The following is a 22487-nucleotide window of genomic DNA, read 5'->3' as shown; positions in this document are numbered from 1 at the left end:
GTAAACCTAAAAAAAAAAAAAGTGGACGTTGGAACATGGAACAAAACTGGCATTGTTGATAATCTGTGTTTTATATGCAGTATTTTAATCCATACAATAATATTTCAGAGGGAAAAAGTCCTTAAGTGACGGTTGCTGGAAATTACTATTATATTAGAATAATTTAAGGAGTTACTTATACCAAAGTTTTAAGTGCTTTGCATAAAATAATCCAGCCCTAGTATCAACCATCTGACTCTGGGGTCAATTTCCAACACGACATAAACCAAACGTGGACTGTGGCATGCCTGTGAACCGGCATTGTGGAGGTGGAGGCAGATCCTTAGTTACATGGTCCAGCCTGCGATACTTGAAACTGTGGACGAATGACCGTGCAATTAGCAGGAGAATAGCGGTAAGCGATCCAGTCCCACAGCCAATGTTCTTAGCCTTTGGCTTTGAGACAGCTCAACATACTTCTTCCTCGGTGTTAGGGTTATGTTATCACACCAAGCCCTATCCGACGTTAACGATCATATCACATCAGGTTGGAATCTAGATCTTTCCTAAGACAAAACTCATATACTTTACACTACCTGCTTCTTGTGACCCGAGAAGAGTTATTTTATCACCCGTAAATGAATCCGAATTCTTTCACAGACAGCTTACCTCTCTGAGGTAGTGCTAAGAGGGGCTCTGGAGAACGCCACAGTTGTTAAACCTTTCGTCCCCTACCTATCCCAGAATCAACCATCTAGGGCAGAGAAGGCCAGCTCTCTGCAACAAGACTAGTTCACAAGCCAAAACCCAACGTTCATTCTGATGCCTTCCGACACAAGGGGCAGCCCGCAAAGGCTAGTAGTATGGTGTTTAGGTGTTTGGGTATTTAGGGTGGCACCAACAACCCCTTCTTTTGTTGGCTTTCCCGGTTCCTGAGTCAGACTACTCCAATTCGGGGGAGGCTGTGCCAAGTTTTCAGATGTTCCTGCGGTTTTTAAAGACTGAACTTCGGGCTGCCCTCATCCGAAGCCCCGTGCTCCCCCGCTGAAGTGTATGCTCTGCTGCCCTCACACCGCCCTCGTCCTTTGACTGAATGACCCCCGAACACCCACACTCGGTCCCCAGCCGTTGTCTCCCAGGGGTCTGGAAGCCTCAACGTCGTCCCCAACACCAAAGACGAGGAAATCCACCCAGAGGTGGCTCCTAGGCGGCATTTCGGTTCCCATAGCAACCCCACGGCGCACGCGCGTCGCGCTTCCGGCCGGGTGGCTCCGGCGCTCCCGTGACGTCACGGCGCCGCTTTCCGGTGGCTGAGTCGAGCTGAGGTTGTTGTGGGCCGGGGGCGCCATGGGGGCGACTGGCGACACCGAGCAGCCGCGGGGCCCCGGCGGGGTGGAGCGAGGTGGCCTGGAGCTGGGCGACGCGGGCGCAGCGGGCCAGCCGGTTCTCACGGTGAGGGCGCCCGGGCGAGGCCGGGGCTCGGGCCGGGCAGGGCCTCGGGCTCCCAGGCCCCGGGCCCGCGGGGGAAAGAACGCGGCGGCCGTGCGGCCCTGGGGATGTCGTTTTCCCAGTGCCGCGACGAGCTGGATTCAGATTGTAGCTAGGTGACGTGGGCCTGATGTGACACCCTCTGAGCGCCAGGTTTCTCTTCTGTGAAATGAACAGCAATAACCCGAGCTTGCTGGAGTTGTGGTGGGATGGGCTGATAAAGGCGGGTAGAACGCCCTGACTCGTCACCCGCCTCATAGTAGACCCTAGGTAAACACTGCTGCCCTTCCTCTTGCTCTTCCAGAAAAAGCGAGCTTTGGACATTGGTGACAGAGAACATTTTCCCAGTTCCTCCACCCTGACAGGGTCTTCCAGCCACTGAATTAATTCCCCTTCACCCCAAGGTGGGAGAAGTGAGAAGCAGGAGCGTCTAGGTTTAGCGTCATACTCACTTTCTCCTCATCCTCACTATGAGAGGCCTCGGTGACATTTGCCCACTTGGTCCCCAACAGAACCCTTGGAACATAATGATAAAACATCGGCAGGTGCAGCGAAGGGGCCGCCGATCTCAGATGACCACAAGGTAAGGCTCAACCTGGGTGAGACTGAGATCCGGTTATGGGGACTGCAGTGAGTGCTTTGAGAACCCCACTGTAAGAGTCTGAGATCAACAGCTCGTAAAGAGCATAGGAGTGGAGTGGAAAGAAACTCTGGGGCTGTAACTTCCTGTCACCTTGTCAGGTCCACATCCTAACCCTTCTGCCAAGCAGGGAAGGAAGTACCATGATTGAAGTCTGTAAGTCAGAGGATGTGAATTCAAGATTCAGACATCTGTTCTAATGCAGACTGAGATGTTTGTTAACACAAGCCTTTAGCTTTTCTTAGACTCTGTTTTCTCAGCTTTGACATGGGGCATCCAGCCAGGGGAAGGGAAAGAACTCTGGATGGGCCTTGGGAATTCTTCTTGTATTTTTGACCTGGGATAGTGATAATCCATTTGTTAATTACAGTACTTGGCAGAGGCAGGCAGACCTCTGTGAGTTTAAGGCCAGCCTGATCTATGCAGTGAGTTCCAAGACAGCCAGACTACATAGTGAGACTCTGTCTCAAAAAAAGGAAAAGAAAAAATGTGTGTATTATATTCCATAAAATACTTGGAAAATATTTCCTATTTCACAGAGTTATGATGAAATAAAATTTTAGAATCCCATGTTGCTAACTAGCTGCAGTCTGGGAAGGTCTGTTTGGAACACTCCCCTGACTCTGTCTCCCCAACAACGCAGTTTCACAGACCCAGCCATCTCTATGGATCTCCTCCGTGCTGTCCTGCAGCCTAGCATCAATGAGGAGATCCAGGGTGTCTTCAACAAGTACATGAAGGTGAGGACCTGGTGACTAAAGCCAGCTGCACTACTAAACAAGACTGTACAACCAGGTGCTACAGCGTGCCCGCCCGACCACTCAGGAGGCTGAGCAGCTGACAGCCAGCCTGGACAGCACAGTAAGACCCCCTGGACAAGAAAAAACAGAATGGAGGCTGGAAAATACAGCCTCAGTGGTTAGGAGTGCTTGCTGCTCCTGCACAGGATTCAATTGTAGTTCCTAGCACTCACATCAGGCCACTCCCAGCCTCCTGTAACTCAGGTGCAGGCTCCAGTGTCCTCTTCTGACCTCTGCAGATTATACCCAGAGTATAAATTCCACAGGTATGTACACATAAATATTGTTTTTTAATCTTAGGGAAAAAAAACAGGCATGGTGGCATATACCTTTAATCCCAGCACCCAGGAGAAAGAAGCAAGCAGATCTTTGGAGTTTGAGGCCAGCCTGGTCTGCAGAGTGAGACCCTCTCTGAAAAGAAAGGAAAGGGGAGGGAGGATAGAGGAGACTTGCAAGCAGGATAGTCCTGTCAACAGTCTCTCTTGATGTTCTTGCTACACAGAGATAACAGGTTTATACACCCCAATAACTTTCTCACTGCTTGGGGGTGATTTAAATACCTTTTTTTCCCAGATGGTTTCATTTTCATGTGTTCAGCACCCTTATTTAGTCCATGAAAAGTTAGACCTTTTTTAAATTCATTTTCACAAATACTATTAGCATCATTAAAATGACTTGGGATTATGTGTAGCTTAGTAAAGCACTTACTTAGCTTGTGAGTACAGAGCCCTCTGTTTGATCCTAAGCACCAGAAAAAACAGTAATTCATGATTAACACATTGCCAGCCATGACTGGGCCTGTGGCAGTGTATAAAACAGATAGTGCCCCTGCTTGCTTTAAACAGTGTGAGGGAAAGAGTGAAAAGAAGAGCTAGGTCACCACTGGGCTTTCTCGAGGACAGAGCTAGGGTGCCTGTTGTTATTAGAGACACTCACGCGTTTGATGGGGGTTGCTTTTGGTAATGCCAGTTCACAGTATTGATTTTCCAATCCATGACGGGGGGGGGGGTCACCCCATCCTGTAGTGTCTTCACCAATTTCCTTCAGTTTTTAAAGCTTTTCTTACAGGCATGTTTACTGGAAGGTTTATTTTGTGGCAGTTGTGAATGGAATGCTTTCTCTGAGTTCTTCCTCAACCTGTTTGCCTCCAGTGTAGAGGAAGACTGTAGCGTTTTGCATGTTGATTTTTTATTCTGCCTCTTTGTTGAAAGCGCTTGTCCATTGTCACGTTTTTCTGGTGTGTAGAATATCATTTGCAAGTGAGCTCCTGTGGCGCCTTCCTTCCTTTCTTGTTTATGTGCTTTGTTTCTCTTGTCTGATTGCTGTAGCTAAGGCTTTACTGCACAGAATAGGAGTGGAGAAAGTGGACTCCTGACACCCGTCTTGATCCTGATTTCAGTTTTGAGTTTTCTGTAGTTAGTATAATGCTGGCTGGAACCTGCCATCTGTAGCCTTTCTTATGTGGAGGTACATTCTCTCTCTTCCAGGACTTTTATCACAAAATGATGTTTTATTTTTTCAGAAGCCTTTTCCGCATCTGAGAAATGATGATTTGATTTCTGTCTGAAGTCCGTTGTTTAATGAATTCCATTATTGATTTGCAAACGTGAATCATCCCTGTGATTCATCGCTGAATCATTCATGTGATTCAGACACTTCAGAAGAGGGCATCAGATCCCATTACAGACGGTTGTGAGCCACCATGTGGTTGCTGGGAATTGAACTCAGGACCTCGGGAAGAGCAGCCAGTGCTCTTAGCCCCTGAGCCATCTCTCCAGCCCTACCATGTTTTCTTGAAATCAGTATGCAACTCTTTTTGGTTTTTCGAGACAGGGTTTCTCTGTGTAGCCCTGCCTGTCCTGGAACTCACTCTGTAGACCAGGCTGGCCTCGAACTCAGAAATGCGCCTGCCGCTGCCTCCCGAGTGCTGGGATTAAAGGTGTGTGCCACCACACCCGGCTAGTATGCAACTCTTATGTTGAGAATTATTCTTCTATGTTCTTCAACGAACTTGGCCTATAATTTTCTTTAGTCTATTTTGGTATCAGGATAATTCCGACTTCATAAAAAGAAATAACTGCAGATCATGTCAAGGCTTTGAGGCCACTTTGGGTTTTTGTTTTCTGGATTGTTTTGGGGATTTTGTTGGGCTTTGGTTTTTGTTTTGGGTTTGTTTTATTTTATGTTCATGAGTGTTCTGCCTGCATGTATAGATAAGTACTTTGTGTGTGCCTGGTGTGCACAGAGGTCAGAAAATGGTGTTGGATCCCCTAGAGCTGGAGTTTAATGGGTGGTTGTAAGCTATCATGTGGGTTCCTGGAACTGAACACTGGTTCTCTGGAAGAGCAGCCAGTGCTCTTAACCCCTGAGCTATCTCTCCAGCCCCAGCCATTTTTTTGTTTGGTTGGTTTTGTTTTTAAAGTAGCTCAAAGAGGCTTGAAATCTCTACTACATAGCCCAGGATAGCTAAACCCATGATTTTCCTGCTTCTATATGTAATGCTTTAAAGTAATCACTGATTTATTTTTTTCGGGAGGGGCTGGGAGACTGAGCAGTAAGCGCACACTGTGTCTCAGCATTCGGGGAAGGTGGCTTACATCTGGCTGTAAATCCAGCTCTGGAAGCTTCAGCGCCTCTGGCTTCTGCAAGCACATTTGAACACATAAACATAATTAAACATAGTTTTATAAGCCAAGCATGATAGTATGCACATAACCTCTAATCCCAGTCCTCGGAAGGCAGAGGCAGGCAGATAATCTGTGTAGATGAGCCAGGGCTACATAATGAGAATACATACATAGTGAGAAGTAAAGAAAGAAGTAGTTAATTTTTTATTAAAAACAGAATTCCTGAGTATCATGTAGAGCATAGACTGCAGGGGGACTAGCTAGGAACCAGCGGCGATAATCCCAGCAGGGGGTGACAGTGCTTGAGCCTCAGTAGTGAGGCGGCAGCGGCCATGACTGTGATGTGGGCTGAGAGAAAAGGACACGTGTACCTCCTAACTCATTTGTCCTGGGCAGCTATAAAAACAGAGCTGCTACTGGCATACTGTGAGGAGGGAGGAACAAACGGAGTCAGAGCTGAGTTTCAGGTCATCCATGTAGAAACCTACCTGCTGTCTTCCATGTGCGGTGGTCTGCTGCAGAGTCCATGCCCCATTCTGGTTGACACCTTCATTGTTTCTCATCCAGGCTCCTACTGTTGTCCAGCTCTGCCTGTTCTTTCATTCTTTAAATCTACCCTCCATACAATTGTCAGAGAAACCTCTGAAATAAAAATAAATCCAGTGGTGTCACTCCTGTGATGCCTGGCCTCACCTGAGCACCTGAGCAGTGTGCACAGATCTTAGCTGTCAATCCCCTTAAAGGTTTTGTTTTTGTTTTTTTAATTGTATGTCTGTGAGTACACTATAGCTGTCTTCATCCACACCAGTAGAGGGCATTGGATCTCATTACAGATGGTTGTGAGCCACCATGTGGTTGCTGGGAATTGAACTCAGGACCTCTGGAAGAGGTCTTAACCACTGAGCCATCTCTTCCAGTCTATCTCTTTAACCTTCTTAAAATACTGAGTTTCAGTTAAGTCTGATCTTGCTCAAGGCACTGTGAGTCTTTATCTCTATTAAATGTGTTGTGCTTTTAAAAAAGACATTCCAGGACCAGGAGATGGCTAAGCGAGCGAAGGCCCTTCCCACCAAGAGTGACAGCTCAGTTTCCCAAGTTACCCTCTGACCTCCGCTGTATGCCATGGAGTGTGTCCACAAAACAATGCATAAGTGTTAAACAATAAAAATAAAACAATTCAAGGCTGATTAAGAGCACTTGTTGCTCTTACTGAGGACCCAGAGTTCAGTTCCTCGCACCCACATGGTAGCCCACAACCATCCGCAACTAACTCCAGTTTGAGACCAACAACCTCTTCTGGTTCCTCAGGAAGCAGGCATACATGTGGTACACAGACATATATGCAGATACAACACACAAACAATAAATCTAAAAAATGTTTTTAAACTTTTTCAAAGAATTATAATATAGAATATTTAATGTTATGATACTTAATAACAGGCCTGGCATTTAAGCACATGCTTGTAACCCCAGTACTCAGAGGTGAAAGCAGGAAAATAATGAATTCAAAGCCAACCTGAGCTACCCAAGACTCTATCTCAAAGAATTAAAGGCAGAGCCAGGCGGTGGTGGCGCACGCCTTTGATCCCAGCACTTGGGAGGCAGAGGCAGGCGAATTTCTGAGTTCGAGGCCAGCCTGGTCTACAAAGTGAGTTCCAGGACAGCCAGGGCTACACAGAGAAACCCTGTCTCGAAAAAAAAAAAAAGAGAGAGAGAATTAAAGGCAGGAGCCATTGAGGTAGCTCAGGGGCTTAAGGTACTTGCTGCCAAGCCTAATGACCTGAATATAATCCCCAGGACACACATGGTGGAAGGAAAAACCCAACCCCACAGACAGTGCTCTGACCTCTACCATGTGCCATGCATGGCATGTGCACCCACATGCACACATACACACACTATATGTATGTATAAATATAATGCTATTGTTTAAGATTAGCAGTGTGGATAAGCCTGCCTAGTATACACTGACCCTGGGTTCGCACCTTAACATTGCAAATAATAATGATAGTTATACGTAATACCATTGAGTTGCTGGGTTGATGGGCAGAAGAATGAGTAGATAGTAAAAAAAACATGGTAGGACTTTGGACTGTCTGTGTGGAGGTTGTTAGGTTTTTACTCAAATATTTTACTTTCCGGTTTCAGTTTTTGATAAGGTGTGGCACATACCTGTAATACTTAGAAGGTAGAGACCAGAAGATCAGGAGTCCAGACTCATCCTCCACTTGTTAGAGGCCAGCCTGGGGTCTGTGAGGCCTCCTTCTAGAAACACAACAGGGCCAGTGAGGCAGCTGAGTGGGTAAGGTACTTCAGTGAAGCCTGACACCCTAGAGGTAGATCCAGAACCCACGTAATGGAAGGCAAGTCCTGACTCCACAGAATGCCCTCTGACCTCTGTACACACTGTGGCACCAATGTGCATGCGTGTGCACACATACACAGTAGTAGTAACAGCTGATGCCAACAGTGGCTGTGCAGCCTTCCAGCTGTGTCACTTGCACAAACCTCATCACCTTGACTGACTTTACTTGGTATATGTCGGTCATGTTTCTAGCTCATTCTGATTCTCCATAATAGTTACAGAATAGTGTCTTTCATCAACATGCCATAATTTAATTAGCTAGTGCCTAGGACATTTGTTGAGGTCATTTATAGTTTTTCGAATGTTACAAGAAATACTTGGGGGGGGGGCTGCTAATGAGATGGCTCAGCAGATAAAGGCACGTGTCATTAAGCCTGAAGACCTGAGTTCAAATCCCAAGACTCGCATGGAAGGAAAGCACCCAGCTCCTGCAAGCTGTCCATCTCCATGGTAAATAAACAATTCACGTAGCTTTTTAATTAAAAAGAATTATACTTCGATGGCACTGTAAGTGTACATCTTTATTCACGTGAGGATTTCTGAGGAGTCAGTTCCTTGAGATAGAATTAAAGGATGTGAGGGAAAGAACGTTGTTCTCCAGAAAGGTGGTGCTATGTGCAATCCTTTCATGTGCTCTTCCTAGTTTTAGTTTGTTGTTTTGTTTTGAAACAGGGTCTTTCTACATAGTCCTGGCTGTCCTGGAACTCTGCCTGCCTCTGCCAAGTGCTGGGGCTTAAGGCGTACAACACCATGCCTGCACTCTCCCTGATTATTAACAACAGAGGCACTGGACTTGCTCATTTAAAAGTGGCAATGCAAGTTGGGCAGTGGTGGCGCACGCCTTTGATTCCAGCACTCAGGAGGCAGAGGCAGGCGGATTTCTGAGTTCGAAGCCAGCCTGGTCTACAAAGTGAGTGCCAGGACAGCCAGGGCTACACAGAGAAACCCTGTCTCGAAAAACAAAACGAAAAAAAAAGTGGCACTGCATCAGCTGCCTCTCACAACAGGAATACTGATTATAGTTTCCAGAGCTTTCCTATATCCAAGAGAGAACTGATACTTTCTTTTAGAGATAGTCTGGACACTTATAACCCACTGAAGCATTTCCTTGGTCCATCTTGGACACGTAAATAAATGTGTTCTCAGGCCCTGGGATGTTTGGGCCATGATGCACTTCCTTGACATTTTCAGAATCAAGCTCTCCCTTTTACCCCTATGCCCTACTCAGCCTCTGTCTATTGGTGTTGCTGGGGTCCTGGATCACCTTCCCTGTCCCGAAGATAAGGGATTGACTAATGAGAATCCATTTGCCATTGTCGAGATGGTTTCTGCTTATGTTGGCCCGTTTGCTTCAGACGTAGCAGTTTTTCTTTACTGTAATTATGACATTGAGAGCTGTGCATAAGCAAAGCCAACAGTCATCCATAGTGTTGCCGCATTACATACATGTTCCCTTTGGTTAATGCAGACCTGAAAGACTTGTGACTGTGTGTTGATGTTCTCCCCTAGTTCTTCCAGAAGGCAGCGCTGAATGTGCGAGACAATGTTGGGGAAGAAGTGGACGCAGAACAGTTGATTCAGGAGGCCTGCCGCAGCTGCCTGGAGCAGGTGAGGGCCAAGTCGGCTAAGAACGTGCTCTTTCATTAGTGGTACTTGGGGGACATCAGGAAACCACTTACATCCGGGTTGAGCTCAGGGCAGCTGCTGACAAAGCAGGAAGAGAAGTAGCATAAATATGCGCCAGGAACCACACAGGTCACGTACACTCACCCCTGTTTGACCAATGAAGAAACTGCTTAGCAAACTGACAGAAACAGAAGGAAATGGTAGTTAGCTGGAAGCTGCGGAAGCCTGCAGTTAGAAGGTGGATTCAGTCTGGGGTCTGGTACACAGAATAGTGACAGTACTTCTAAATTGTACACACATGTACACAAACACAGTGCTAACACCGTATTGTGATGATATAAACCAACACATTGTACCCCCTCTTGTATGTAATATCTGTTTGTCAGTTTTGCCACACTAAAGCTAGAACAAACAAAGGCCAATTAGATGTTTGCTGCCAAGCCAAATGGCCTGAGTTTAATTGCCCAGAACCCACTCCCACAAGCTGTCCTCTGACCTTCATATGAGTGTCCACACACACATGCAGTCAATAAATAAATACAATTCTGTCTCTTTTTAAAAAGGCAAACTAGGAGAACAAATTGTAGATTAAGATGTGCCTCACCTCTACAAGTGGCTAGTGAATCCCCTTCATGTTGTCCTAGGCTCTTTGGGGATCATGGGGCCTGGCACCCTTTTTGTCCTCCTACATCTCAGGTGTGGTCAGGAGAGTTGACATCAGTTCTATAAATGACTATCTCAGACATAGAGAACCTGTGTGCCTGTGTCAGCTGTGCTATTAATAGAGACTGTCAGCATCCAGCACGCTCTTTGCTTGAGTGTGAATTTGTTAACTATGCCTTGCTTGACTGTGAAGAGCCTCAGGAAGGAGCAAAGGCACTGCCTGAACTCCAGCTCTGGGAGGACACAGCTCCACCCTGCAGAACACTGGAAACCGTCCTGCTTCTTGGAGACTATGGCATTTTAGCTGACAAATTCCTAAGAGGCCAGATTCTTTACTCCAGGAAGGAGCATCATAGATGAACAATTCTAACAGTTGCTAGCAACAGACATTTGCTAATAGTGTTCTCATAATGTTGAACTGAAGCAGGGTAAATTAAAAAGGTCTTCATTCACCTGCATCTCAAATCCCTCTCCTCTGGGTGTTTGTGCAAATGGTCCATGGCAAGTGTAAAAGTCAGAAGACAATGCCTGAAGTTCTTCCTTCCACCAAGGGGTTCCTCAGGTCATCAGGCCGCAAATGCATTTACCTCCTGAGCTAGCTCACTGGTCCCTATCTCTTTACTTATTATTACTTAAGTGTTATTTAAATAACACTTGTTATTTATTGGGGGCCTACTATGTGCTTCTTAGTCTCAGGCCTCAGCAATATGCACTATGAGCACAGTCCCCTCTCTCGACAGTACTCGACAAATAGTTGTCCAGTACGAGAGCTTGCTAGAAGATGAAGAAGGGGAAGAAGCAGCGCCGTGTGTCTTAGGAATGGGTGAGGAGAGTGTTCCTAGTCCCACAGGGTAAAGGCTTAGTACATGCATGGCTGCTATAGGCAGCGCTAACAGGCCCAGTGGATGGTGTGGGTGAGGCCTAACATCATTTGCATTTTAGCAAGATTCTTCTCAACTGGAGTAGAGCTCAGCAGCAAGGCAGCCTGAGCTCCATCCCCAACAATACAAAAGATAAAAGAGACATTGCTCTGGCTGCTTCAGGAACATTAGATTGGAAAAGAATTTAGGAGACTCTTGAGGAGTTCAGATAAGATGTAAAGATAAAGAAGGGTCAGGAGAGATGGCTCAGTGGGCAAAGTGCTTATCAGAAAAGCCTGACAACCTGAGGTTTAACCCCCAAACCCACCTAAAGGGGAGAGAACCAACCCCATAAAGTCGGCCTCTGACTCCCTGGTGTGTGTGGAAGCATGTGTGCCACAACCCACAAACACGCTCGTTATAATAATTCTCTTAGGAAGGTAAGTAGGCATCGCCTGCGCTCATTGCCCCTGCCTCCCTTCTCCTGATCCCCGTGCATGCTATGCTGTGCAGCTGAACTGCTGAGAAGCCTGGGTGCAGAACTTGGCATCAGAGCAGAGTGAGCTAAAGCCCAGAGCAAGTTCCTGTAGGTTCTAAGCTTCAGTGTTCTCATCTCTGAAGATGGGAATAGAGCCACTCCCTACCACCAGTGCTTTGCTGGGGGCCTTGGATGGAAGAGTGTATTTAAACTTAGCCCAGAATGGGCAACACAGACATACAAGACGTTAACTACATTGCAGTTACATTCATAAATACCAGGAAGGATTCTTCCTCACAAAACCTACACTTGAATACCAGGTGTGGTAGCATATACATGTAGTCCCAGGGCTCGTGAAACAGAGACGAGAGGCCAGCCTGGTGAGGACATCGTGACCTCTAGACCAGCCTGTGTACACGATAAGATCCTGTCCTTTTGTTTTCTTTTGTTTTGTTTTTTAAAGATTTTATTTACATGTGTACACTGTAGCTGTCTTCAGACACAACAGAAGAGGGCATCAGATCCCATTATAGATGGTTATGAGCCACCATGTGGTTGCTGAGAATCAAACTCAGGACCTCTGGAAGAGTAGTCAGTGCTCTTAACCTCTGAGCCATCTCTCCAGCCTGAGGCATAGCAGTTTTAAGTTAGATGCCAGCATGACTACCTAGCAAGTCCTAGCTGAGCTTGGCTTCATGGAAAGACCCTTTCTCAAAACACAGGCTGGCAAGATGGCTCAGTAATTAAAGGTGCTTGCCTGACAACACATGGGAAAGACAGCTGACAGGTCTGACTTCCACCCACACTCCACACACACCTTTTTTTCCCTAGAGTCCCATGAACATGCAGCAGTCCTTGTGGGTCAGCAGGGATTAATGTGAGCTGGCTATTGGGCTTCGAACCAGGTTCAGAGCCTCATACACACCAAGCACAGTCCAGCCTTTGGTGCCTCACTAGCTCCTTCTCTTTCTTTCATAGCTACTTTTTATAAATGGATATATGTACTGATATTTTTCTGGCTTGTTCATCTCTAAACATAAATGTGAGTGTCTTCCAGAAAAGCCAACCCATTCTGAAGTTGTGTTTACAAACTGCTGCCCTTCCCCACCCAGCTACTGACTGGCAGCGCTGGTCTCTCCCTTTCAGGCAAAGCTGCTCTTTTCTGATGGAGAGAAAGTGATACCCAGATTGGCCCATGAGCTTCCAGGGATCAAGGTGAGAATCAATGCCTCGGGCCCATAGGAGGGGAGTCAAGTGGGAGGTAGGTAAAATATATGGACCCAGGAAATGACACAGCAGCATCCTAGAACCAGACAAAAGGCATCACTCAAGACTTGTGAGACTTGGGTTGGGTGGTGGCCAGAGGCTTGGGTCCAGGGTCCCTGTTTCCTGTAGCCTCTAAAACTGCAGCTCCCAGGCGCTGGCCTTGCTTGCACTAACTCCCTCCCTGTTCCTGCAGCGGGGCCGGCAAGCAGAAGAGGAGTCCCACCGAGGAAGCCCCATTCCCAAAAAGGTAAGCAAGTAAGGCCTTCTTGGACACCAGCTGGGAAAGGTCCTCCTGTTCCAAAGGAAGACCTGGGCTTGCATTGCCTTTGGGCTTTTCCAGGCATGGGGTGGCAAGGAGAGAAACAGTTGCTCTCAGGGCACTCCCAAGATCATTTGTTCTCTCTGGACAACCGTCTCCACTAACTGACCCGGCCCCAACAGACTAGACCAGGGATGTTACCACAGGCCAGGGTTCTGACAGTTCTTCTCTGTGCAGAGGAAAGGTCGGCCTCCAGGACACGTCCTGTCGAATGACCGTGCAGCTGCTGGCATGGTGTGAGTAGGGGTTACCAGTGCTGTAAGAGCTAAAGGGAAGTGGGGGCGTGGGGGGGCGTGAGTGGGAAGGAAGAGGCAGGTGGACTCGGGTCCACTGGTATAAGCTACTGTGGGAGAGGATCCCTGATGTAGGGTAGTGAAGGGGCCATGAGATGCATTTGTTTCATCCTGCCTTTACAAAACCCAGCAGAGTTCCAGCTTGATTAACCAGCAGCCCTGATTCATGTTTGAGTGTTCAGAGCTGGCCTAAGTACAAGCCTACAACTACTCTCTAAAGAACACAACAGTTAGCAGATTTCAAAAGACAGAGTCAGAATTACCTGCCCTATTAGGGTACAGCAGCAGGCACCTGAGATCTCTGTACTTAGGAGGCGAGGTCAGGATGATTAGGAGTTATTGGTTATCCTCAACTACGTCGTGACGAGTGACTCGAAGGCCAGTCTGGACTATATGAGACACTGTCACAAAACAAAACAAAAAACTGATCTTACAATCATTAAAAGCACTATTAGAGACTAGAGGGTGGTTTTTTTCAAGGAACTCTTTTAAGTTATATTTATAGAACAGCTTTAGATACATCACAAACGGAGTAGAGGATACAGAGATACAGCCCTACCCCATCCCGCCCCATATATGTGCACTTATTAGCAACACCTGACACTAGAATGACACATTTGTTACAGTTGATGACTGCGCCTCAGCTTAAGGCCATCACTGAACCTGTGGGCTGCTGTGGGCTTCATTCCTGGCGTTGTGAGTCTGATCTGTATCAAGTTACAGCATCCTTCCTGAAGCCTTTTTGTCCTGTCTTGGAGACAGGGTCTTACTCTAAACTATTTTTGACCTGAAACTCACTGACTAGACCAGGCATTTTCATCCCTCATGAACACAAGGTGGGCAGGGCAGCTGCTGGCCTTATCTCCTTCTGGCAGATGAGAAAGCTGCAACTGGACATTCCTGGACTTGCCCATTGCTAGGTTCTAAGGGAGTTTCTGCTCCAGGCCTTTTTTTTTTCTTTGTATTTTGTTTTTAAATTAGAGTTGTATTTTTATGTACATTGGTGGTTTGCCTGAATGTATGTCTGTGTGTTGGATCCCCTGACACTAGAGTTGCAGATAGTTGTAAACTGTGTCTCTAGTGTCTCCAGTAAATCTCCAAGCTCAGTCCCTCCCCCCGATCACTTGGAGAACTCACCTTTCTTTTTTCCTTCTGAGCAGATGGAAACCAAAATCCTGTGAACCAATTCGCCGAGAAGGCCCCAAGGTATGCTTGCGTGAACATTGACAGTGGCCGAGACTCTGGGCCCCAGTGAGGCAAAGAATTTGAAAATGATACATGATATGTTCACACCATTCCAAAGCCATCTTCCCTGTCTCTGCCTCTGCCTCTGCCTCCTTGGCCTCCAGACAGTATTCCAAGGAAGAACTGGAATTAGAAGCAAAATAAAGAGCTGGACTTGGGATAGCATGGCAGCAGATACTGCCTGGCGTGAGGAAGGCCCTAGGTGCAATCCCTAACGTGGAAAAACTGTTGTGTTGTGTTCAGTCTTTCCTCCTGGTACACATGTGCTGTACTGAGGACATGTCCCTCTCCATCCTCTGCTGTGTTCCCTTTCCTGTCTGGCTCTCCATCAATTCCCTTTGTTCCCCTAAGCTTCCTGTCTACATTCATGGCATATATCCATATGTGATTTTATATGCATATATGAAATCTAGAAGCTGCACTTGAGAAAACATATAGTATTGTCCTTCTGAGACTTAGGTGTTTAATTTAATGTGACCCCTGCAGCTGCAACGTTTTCCTGCAGGTGGAATGACTTCCTTCTTTACTGGAATTAGAGGGAAGCTAAAAGGCTGGGCTGGAGGCACAGCCCCATAGTAGAACACTTGTCTGGCAGGGATGAGGCCCTGGGTTTGACTTAGTTTTTAATAGATAATTTTAAAACTCAGCACAGTGCTGACACCTGTATTCCCAACACTTCCGAGGCAGAGGCAGGAAAGCCACTGCAAGTTCAAGTCTCTAAAAGCGAGAGTTAAGTTTTTAACTGGTAGCTGCCAACACTTACTACTTTGTATGTGAAGACACTGCCCAAAATGTTGTGGTCTGCTGGCTCCCTTATTCTTTGTGATGCTGTTACAAAATAACAGATTGTGATTCTGTTTGGGACTTGAGCTTCCTTTCCAGCCATCTCCCTGTAGAGCAGGTGTGATCTTCTTTTCTGGCATTATCTCACACTCCCAGTACATTTGAAGCTTGCCTGGCATACAGCTGGCTGGTGATAAGGCTCAGTGTGAGGCCCAAAATCTGTTGATGCCTTTAGCCAACTCTGCCACCTCCAAGATATTTTTGCAATCCCTTTTATGATCATTATTCTTTATTGAAATGTGGATGCCCAGCGAAGTACATAAAGTTATTCCCTCTCCTTATTAGAACTTTATTAAAAATAAGCTAGCTACTGTCTTTGTTACAGTTTCTATTGCTGTGGTAAAATGCTATGGCCAAAAGCAACTTGAGGAAAGGGTTAATTTCATCTTATATTTGCACATCACAGTCTATCAGCAAAGGGAAGTCGGAATAGGAACTCAGGGCAGGAAGTGGACTCGGAGGCCATAGAAGGGTGCTGCTTGCTGACTTGCTCCTTGTGCCCACTTAGCCTGCTTCCTCCCCCTCCTCCCCCCTTTGAACTCAGATATCTGCCTGCTTTTGCCTTCCAAGTGCTGTGATTAAAGCCATGAGCCTACCTTTCTTGTAGAACCAAGGACCGCCTGCCCAGAGGCAATGGCACACACAATGGGCAGGGACCTCTCCATAAATCGCTAATTACAGAAATGCTCTACAGACTTGTCTGCAGGTGGAGAGGGACATTTTCTCAGTTAAGAAGAGTCCCTCTTCCCAAATGCCGACATTGAGCACAGCCACCTCACCCAGCTCTCTTTACTTTCCCTAGTTGTCATGAGGTTTCTTCTAAAATCTTCAAGAAATTTCTAGAGCTCTAAAACATAGAGCTGGTGACACACATTCTCTCCTGAATCTTTCTGTTCTCTCCAAGCCCCCTTCTCAGTCCTGAGAGGTCTTCCCAGCATGACCCATGTGGTAGGCATCCCTCACCTATTTCCCAGGCCCACTTCACTGGAAGCTCCTCTGACTACTACATTCATTTACTGTGTGGGGTGCACAAGATCATGTGAAGGTCAGAGGTCATCCCAGGAATTGGTTCCTTCCTTCCATTGTGTGGGTCTTGGGGATCAGATGCACGTCATCAGGCTTGGGGCACGTGCACCTGCCCCCACTCACTGGCTCTCTGGGGTTTATTACTATAAATCTCCTGTGTGTGTGTGGATGCTTATGAAGATCAGAAGAGCATTATATTCCCTTGAAGCTGGAAGTATAGGTGGTTGTGAGCTGCCTGGTATGAGTGCTAGAATTGAAACTCATCCTCTGTAAGACCTCTGGTGCCTCGTGACCACCGTGGGCACAGGGATCTTACTCATCCACAGGACTTCAGGACCAGGTCTTCCGAAGGCTTCCCAGGTTTCTTTGTCCTTCTCACACCTTCAGCTTTCAACCTTGAAACACCTTCTTGCTTGCTGCCTGAAGTTGCCCAGGCGGGTCAAACACAGCTTATCTAGGATGTGAGGGCCATCTGGCTACAACAGATGCCACCCCAGTGGTGCCTGGAGTTGACTACAGTGATCTGTCAGGCTAGGCACGTGGCCTATCCCACCCTCATCACTCCAAGTGCACCCTTCCTAAAACTGCATCTCATCCCAAGAGAACGACCTTCTTGGCAGAGCACGGCCATTTCTGGTCAGGTGTACAGGTGCTGTGCCCCCCAGCCAAAACCTCCAAACAAGCTCTCAGACACAGCAGATCCAAACTATAATGAGGATCTTCCTTCAAAAACCATTTGTTTTCATGGTTTTGTTATTCTGAGATAGGCTTTCACTCTAGCCCAGGCTAGCCTTGAACTCAGGATCTTTCTCAGCCTCACAGGTCTGGGCCTCACAGGTGTGTACCACTGTGACCAAAAGTGAGCTCCACTTTATGTGCTGATGATTATACCAGGGACAGAACACAGTGCCTTGCATGTGCCAAGGACTGAACATAGGGCTTTGTATGTGCCAGGGACTGAACATGGGGTCTCCTATGTGCCAGGGACTGAACATGGGGCCTCATATGTGCCAGGGACTAAACACAGGGCCTTGTATGTGTCGGGAACTGAACACAGGGCCTTGCATATGCCAGGCAAACCACGCTCTGCTCAGTTGCACCCTCAGCCCACTTTTCAGATCCTGTTTATTTCTTACCTTAGCCACCTTTGCCTGTTGCCTTCCTTGACCTCTCTGCATCCAGTCAAGCCCTTACCCTGTGAATGTACTACAGCTCCTGTCCCCTCTTTCTCCTCACTGTTGCCACAGCCTAGGCCTGTCATTGCTTGACATTCTCATTTGTCATAGCAGCCTGTGAGCTGCTCTCCTGTCTGCCATCCACATTGCTAAAGGAGTAAACTGTCCTTAGCGCACATCCGGATTATTCCAGTAGCTACATTAGTGGTACCTTGTGATCTGTGGGTCAAACAATACAAACCTGTCAGTGTGGCTAGGAGCTCTAGTTGTCTGTGCTTTCTCAGCTGCCTCGCACTCATGTCATTCCTAGGGCAACACAGAAATTGGTTTGTTCAGTGTCCCAAACCAATGCATCAGCTTTACATACTGCCCTCTGTAGGATGCCCTTTCCCTCCCCTACCTTTTGATTTGCACTCACTCTTCCAGAGGTAACTTCAAGGGTTAGCTCTTCAAGGGAGACTTTGTGCCTGTTCCATCCGTCCTTTAGACACCTCTCATGCCCTGCACCCAGCCATGTCATGGCCCCATCGATGGTCTATCAGATAGTGGCCTTTCAGTCAGTATGTATATCTGGAACTCCTGGGCAACAGTCCATGTCTTAACTCATCTTTATCCTCTGCCTAGCAGAGAGCCTAACATTGTAAGTACTCTGTTTCCTGCATAAACTGTCGAATAACGGATAAGGAGAGAGGAGGGAAGGACAGGGAGGAGTGTCACGACCCTGCCCAGCACATTCAACCCCTTTACCGGCCTGTTTCTTTCAGTGGGACCCAGCTCGGCTGAATGAATCCACCACCTTTGTTTTGGGGTCTCGAGCCAACAAGTAAGTCTGAGACCCTTGGTACTGATGGGGAGGGGTTGGCTCATGGCTCACTGATGGGGTCTGAGCCTACTGCCGCGCTTCCTTCACTTTTTAGGGCCTTGGGGATGGGAGGCACCAGAGGAAGGATCTACATCAAGCACCCACACCTCTTTAAGGTAGGTGAACTGAATGCTGGAGGGGAGAGAGCCATCCATGCCCCTGTGTGGTTGTAGATGGCCTTGGAAACTGTGAGGCAGAGAAGCTGGGACATGCACTGACCTGGTAGTCAAAACACCTGGGATCTACTTCCCTTTAGCTATCACCTGCACCTTTACCCAGCTATACCCAGCCCAGTTTAGAGCTCCACTTGCCAGCTTCATGGGGTTGTTCCTGGAATGGTAGTGTAGCCAGGTGCAACCTGTAGTCAGTCCCCCTGCACTCTGCCTCTCAAGCTAAGACTGGAACACAAGCACCATCTACCCTGCCCAGTGTCTTTTCTGCTTTTAGTCTTGTGGAGTTTTGTTTGTTTTTGGAGACAAGGTTTCTCTGTGTAGTCCTGGCTGTCCTAGAACTGGCTCTGTAGACCAGGCTGGCCTCAAATTCAGAGATCTCCTGCCTCTACCTTCTGAGTACTGGGATCAAAGGCATGTGCCAGCACCACCAAATGACTGGTGCTTTTACAGAAAAACCTATTGTCAATGATATTTTAATGGCTTATCTGTCCTACACAAGTAGCTCTCCCTCATCTTACTTTTAGCAATGGAATTGAGAGGATTGGCTTTCACACAGGGTCTCATGTTGCCCAGGCTGAGCTCTCAGTCACTCCAGGCCCTCCTGCCTCCACTCACCCAGTTCTAGGATCACAGGCATGCAGCGCCACGCCTGCTGACAGCACTCTCCACTCTATAATGAGGAAATTGTCACCCAGACTGTGTATCTACAAAGTGGTGGAAGCTTAGCCTTATTTGTCTTGATGTTGAACTCTAGAACCAGAGCGTTGAGATGGGGCTATTTCTTGACTCTGTTTTAGAAAATACAGTCCTGCCAGTAATGGCACATGCTCGTAATCTCAGTCCTCAGAAGCAGAGACACGGATCCAGAGTAATCCTAGCCAGGGCTACAGAGTGATACCCTATCAGAAACCAAAAATCAGGAAACTACTGAGCCCATGATAATAATAGGTGTTAGAAGGCACCTGAGGTCAATTTTAAATAGTCTCTAAAGTAACTCTCACTTGTTTCCAGGGATGCTCTATTTAAGAAAGGGGAACTGGGAAGAGTGGACATGTACGTGAACTCTGGCAACTAGGTTGCAACCGCAGGCTCCCTGGCATGGCTCAGCCTGCACTCTAGAGATTCATGAGCCCTTGTTAGACAGACCTGTCTAGGACAAGGTCCACTGGGAAGAGCTGCTCAGGGGGCCGAGAGAAGAACCCTTCCCACTAAGCTAACATGTTCTCCCACTAACTTTATCCCTCACAGTACGCAGCAGACCCTCAGGACAAGCACTGGCTGGCTGAGCAGCATCACATGCGGGCAACAGGCGGAAAGATGGTGAGCTCGGCTTGATGTACCGCTGCCAAAGTCGTGCCTAGTCAGGGACCATGAGTCCAGCTCTTGGCCACAGCTTGTAGACTACCTAAACATCAGACTGTGCGAAGGGAGGCCTGAGACCTGCTCCTTCATGCTAAAGAGCAGACTACGATTCCTAGGGCTCCCTCTCCCCCCCTCATTTCCCACCCACTCCTGCAAGTCTGGAATCGTTACTAGATGACCAGAGAAAAGGCTGTTTGTTTGTTTTCCTGTATAACAGCCCTGGCTGTCCTGGAACTCACTGCCTGCCCAGCAATGCTTCTTTCCAAATAGGATTTTTGTTCATTGACCACAGCATTTTCCAGACAGCATAGTAGGGATACAAGAAATCACAGATACAGCTATAGAATGCCTTCTCAACACAGTAGGGGCACAAGTTAAAGATGTTAACAGTCAGGCATAGTGGCAGACACTGTTAATCCCAGTACTGTGGAAGGAGAGGTAGGTGGATCTCTGTGAGTACAAGGCAGCCTGGTCTACAGAGTGAGTTCCAGGACAGCCAGGGCTGCACAACAGAAAGACCCTGTCTCAAAAAATAACAAAGGAGAAAGAAACCTAGCAGCACTTCCACATTCATGTCTGCTCCAAGCCAGCTCAGCGCAGTCAGGGTAGCTGTGTGTCCCGAGATGACCGTGACAGCTTTCTCCACAGGCAGTGCTCTCTACGTGAGCATTCTGTTGGAACTGTTCATAAGACTCTCAGGGCCACCGGGCGTGGTGGCGTGTGCCTTTAATCCCAGCACTCGGGAGGCAGAGGCAGGCAGATTTCTGAGTTCGAGGCCAGCCTGGTCTACAGAGTGAGTTCCAGGACAGCCAAGGCTACACAGAGAAACCCTGCCTCGAAAAACCAAAAAAAAAAAAAAAAAAAAAGACTCTCAGGGCCTTGAGTTCCTGTGCATGCCATCTGCTTTTCGGCAGTGAGAGCTTGCTTTTATGTTGTGACTCACCACCCTCTTTTTTTTTTTTTTTTTTTGGTTTTTTTCGAGATAGGGTTTCTCTGTATAGCCCTGGCTGTCCTGGAACTCACTTTGTAGACCAGGCTGTCCTCAAACTCAGAAATCCTCCTGCCTCTGTCTCCCGAGTGCTGGGATTAAAGGCGTGCGTCACCACACCCGGCTACTATTTATTTTTTGAATTATTGTATTATTTAGTGTATGTTGTATCTGTCTGTGTGTGTGACACATGCCTATAATCCCTGCACTTACAAAGCAGTTGTGTGGTGAGTTTAAGGTTAGCCTGGGCTACAAGAATTACAAGCCAATCCCAGCTATAAAAACAAAAACAGTGTATATGAGTGTATATGACCACAGCCTGTGGCCTTGTACAGACCCAGGAGAACTCAGTGCTACAGCCACTGCACAGCAGCACTGTTGACCAAATCCTTATACCACGGTCTGAGTCCCAGGGTGTACACTTCCTACTCTCCTCTCTGTGTTCTGCACCATCTGCTATAAATCACATCAAGTATCATCATCATCATCTAATAGGAAGATCGTAGCTAATCACCAAAGCCAGGCTCCATGGCAAGTGCCTGTAATCTAGCTACTCATGAGGCTGAGGGGACAGGAAGTTCAGGTACAGCCTGGGCACTTTTATTTTTTTCCCCAGAGCTGAGGACCGAACCCAGGCCTTAGCAAGCGCTCTACCACTGAGCTAAATCCCCAACCCCGCAATTTTTTTTCTTAATCAATGGAATTGACTCATCCACCTGTAAAGTTTCTGAGTGAAAGGTGCTCTCAAGGGACCATCCCCAGTGTCTTCCTGCATACTCCTCCCTAGTATCTGTAAGCTGCATCCTGCATCATCTTCTTCCCAGGACATTACTAATATTTGGTGTGAAATGAATCAAAGGCCTCCCTCACTCCCTCACTCTCCCTTGCCCTTAGGCGTACCTTCTCATTGAAGAAGACATCCGGGACTTGGCTGCCAGCGATGACTACAGGTACAACGAAGGCCCCTTTCCCCATCCTGCTTCTGCCTCACTAGGCACACGGACAAGACTGTCACCCTCCCCTTAATGTCCATCCCATGTCTCCTTCAGAGGATGCTTGGACCTGAAGTTGGAGGAGCTGAAATCCTTTGTTCTGCCATCCTGGATGGTTGAGAAGATGCGGAAATACATGGAGACACTGCGGACAGAAAATGAGCACCGCGCTGCGGAAGCGCCTCCCCAGACCTGAGCCGGGTGTCTTGGCTACTACACTTGGCAGCCTGCCTCCAAGACCCTCTTTCCCCATCCGGCTGAGGCCATCATGGGGATTTGGTCTAGTTGGCTCTTAGCAGCATTAAGCTGTACATGAGCTAGTTTGTAGTGACTCACTGCAGAGCACCCCAGACTGGCATGTGGTTCTGTTTCTAAAGTTATTGGAATAAGAAGCAATTAAATAGTTTGTAATAAACA

At 47.5% G+C, this 22487-nt stretch overlaps 1 protein-coding gene across 1 annotated transcript; it reads left to right on the top strand.

Annotated features, from left to right (window-relative positions):
- Positions 1 to 1256: 1256 nt before the first annotated feature.
- On the top strand, positions 1257 to 22485 carry Dnttip1 (deoxynucleotidyltransferase terminal interacting protein 1). The gene is made up of 13 exons (XM_021150151.3): positions 1257 to 1431; positions 1980 to 2050; positions 2751 to 2847; positions 9409 to 9507; positions 12673 to 12741; positions 12986 to 13039; positions 13289 to 13347; positions 14565 to 14610; positions 18458 to 18516; positions 18611 to 18671; positions 19977 to 20048; positions 21973 to 22028; positions 22128 to 22485. Exons 1-13 carry the CDS (start codon positions 1327 to 1329, stop codon positions 22264 to 22266), a joined length of 987 nt encoding a protein of 328 aa, XP_021005810.1. The 5' UTR covers positions 1257 to 1326; the 3' UTR covers positions 22267 to 22485.
- The last annotated feature ends 2 nt before the right edge of the window (positions 22486 to 22487 follow it).

This window comes from Mus caroli, unplaced genomic scaffold (assembly GCF_978045245.1).
Source record: "Mus caroli unplaced genomic scaffold, Mus_caroli_1 scaffold_2, whole genome shotgun sequence".
Taxonomy (NCBI): domain Eukaryota; kingdom Metazoa; phylum Chordata; class Mammalia; order Rodentia; family Muridae; genus Mus; species Mus caroli.
Note: the sequence above shows the minus strand (reverse complement) of the source record. Positions and strands in the feature narration are given on the sequence as shown.

Coding starts and splice junctions, on each gene's coding strand:
- Dnttip1 (XM_021150151.3), top strand. CDS start 1,327: ATGGGGGCGACTGGCGACACCGAGCAGCCGCGGGGCCCCGGCGGGGTG. Junction 18,517..18,610: donor TTGGGGTCTCGAGCCAACAA/GTAAGTCTGAGA, acceptor TTCACTTTTTAG/GGCCTTGGGGATGGGAGGCA. Junction 18,672..19,976: donor AGCACCCACACCTCTTTAAG/GTAGGTGAACTG, acceptor TATCCCTCACAG/TACGCAGCAGACCCTCAGGA.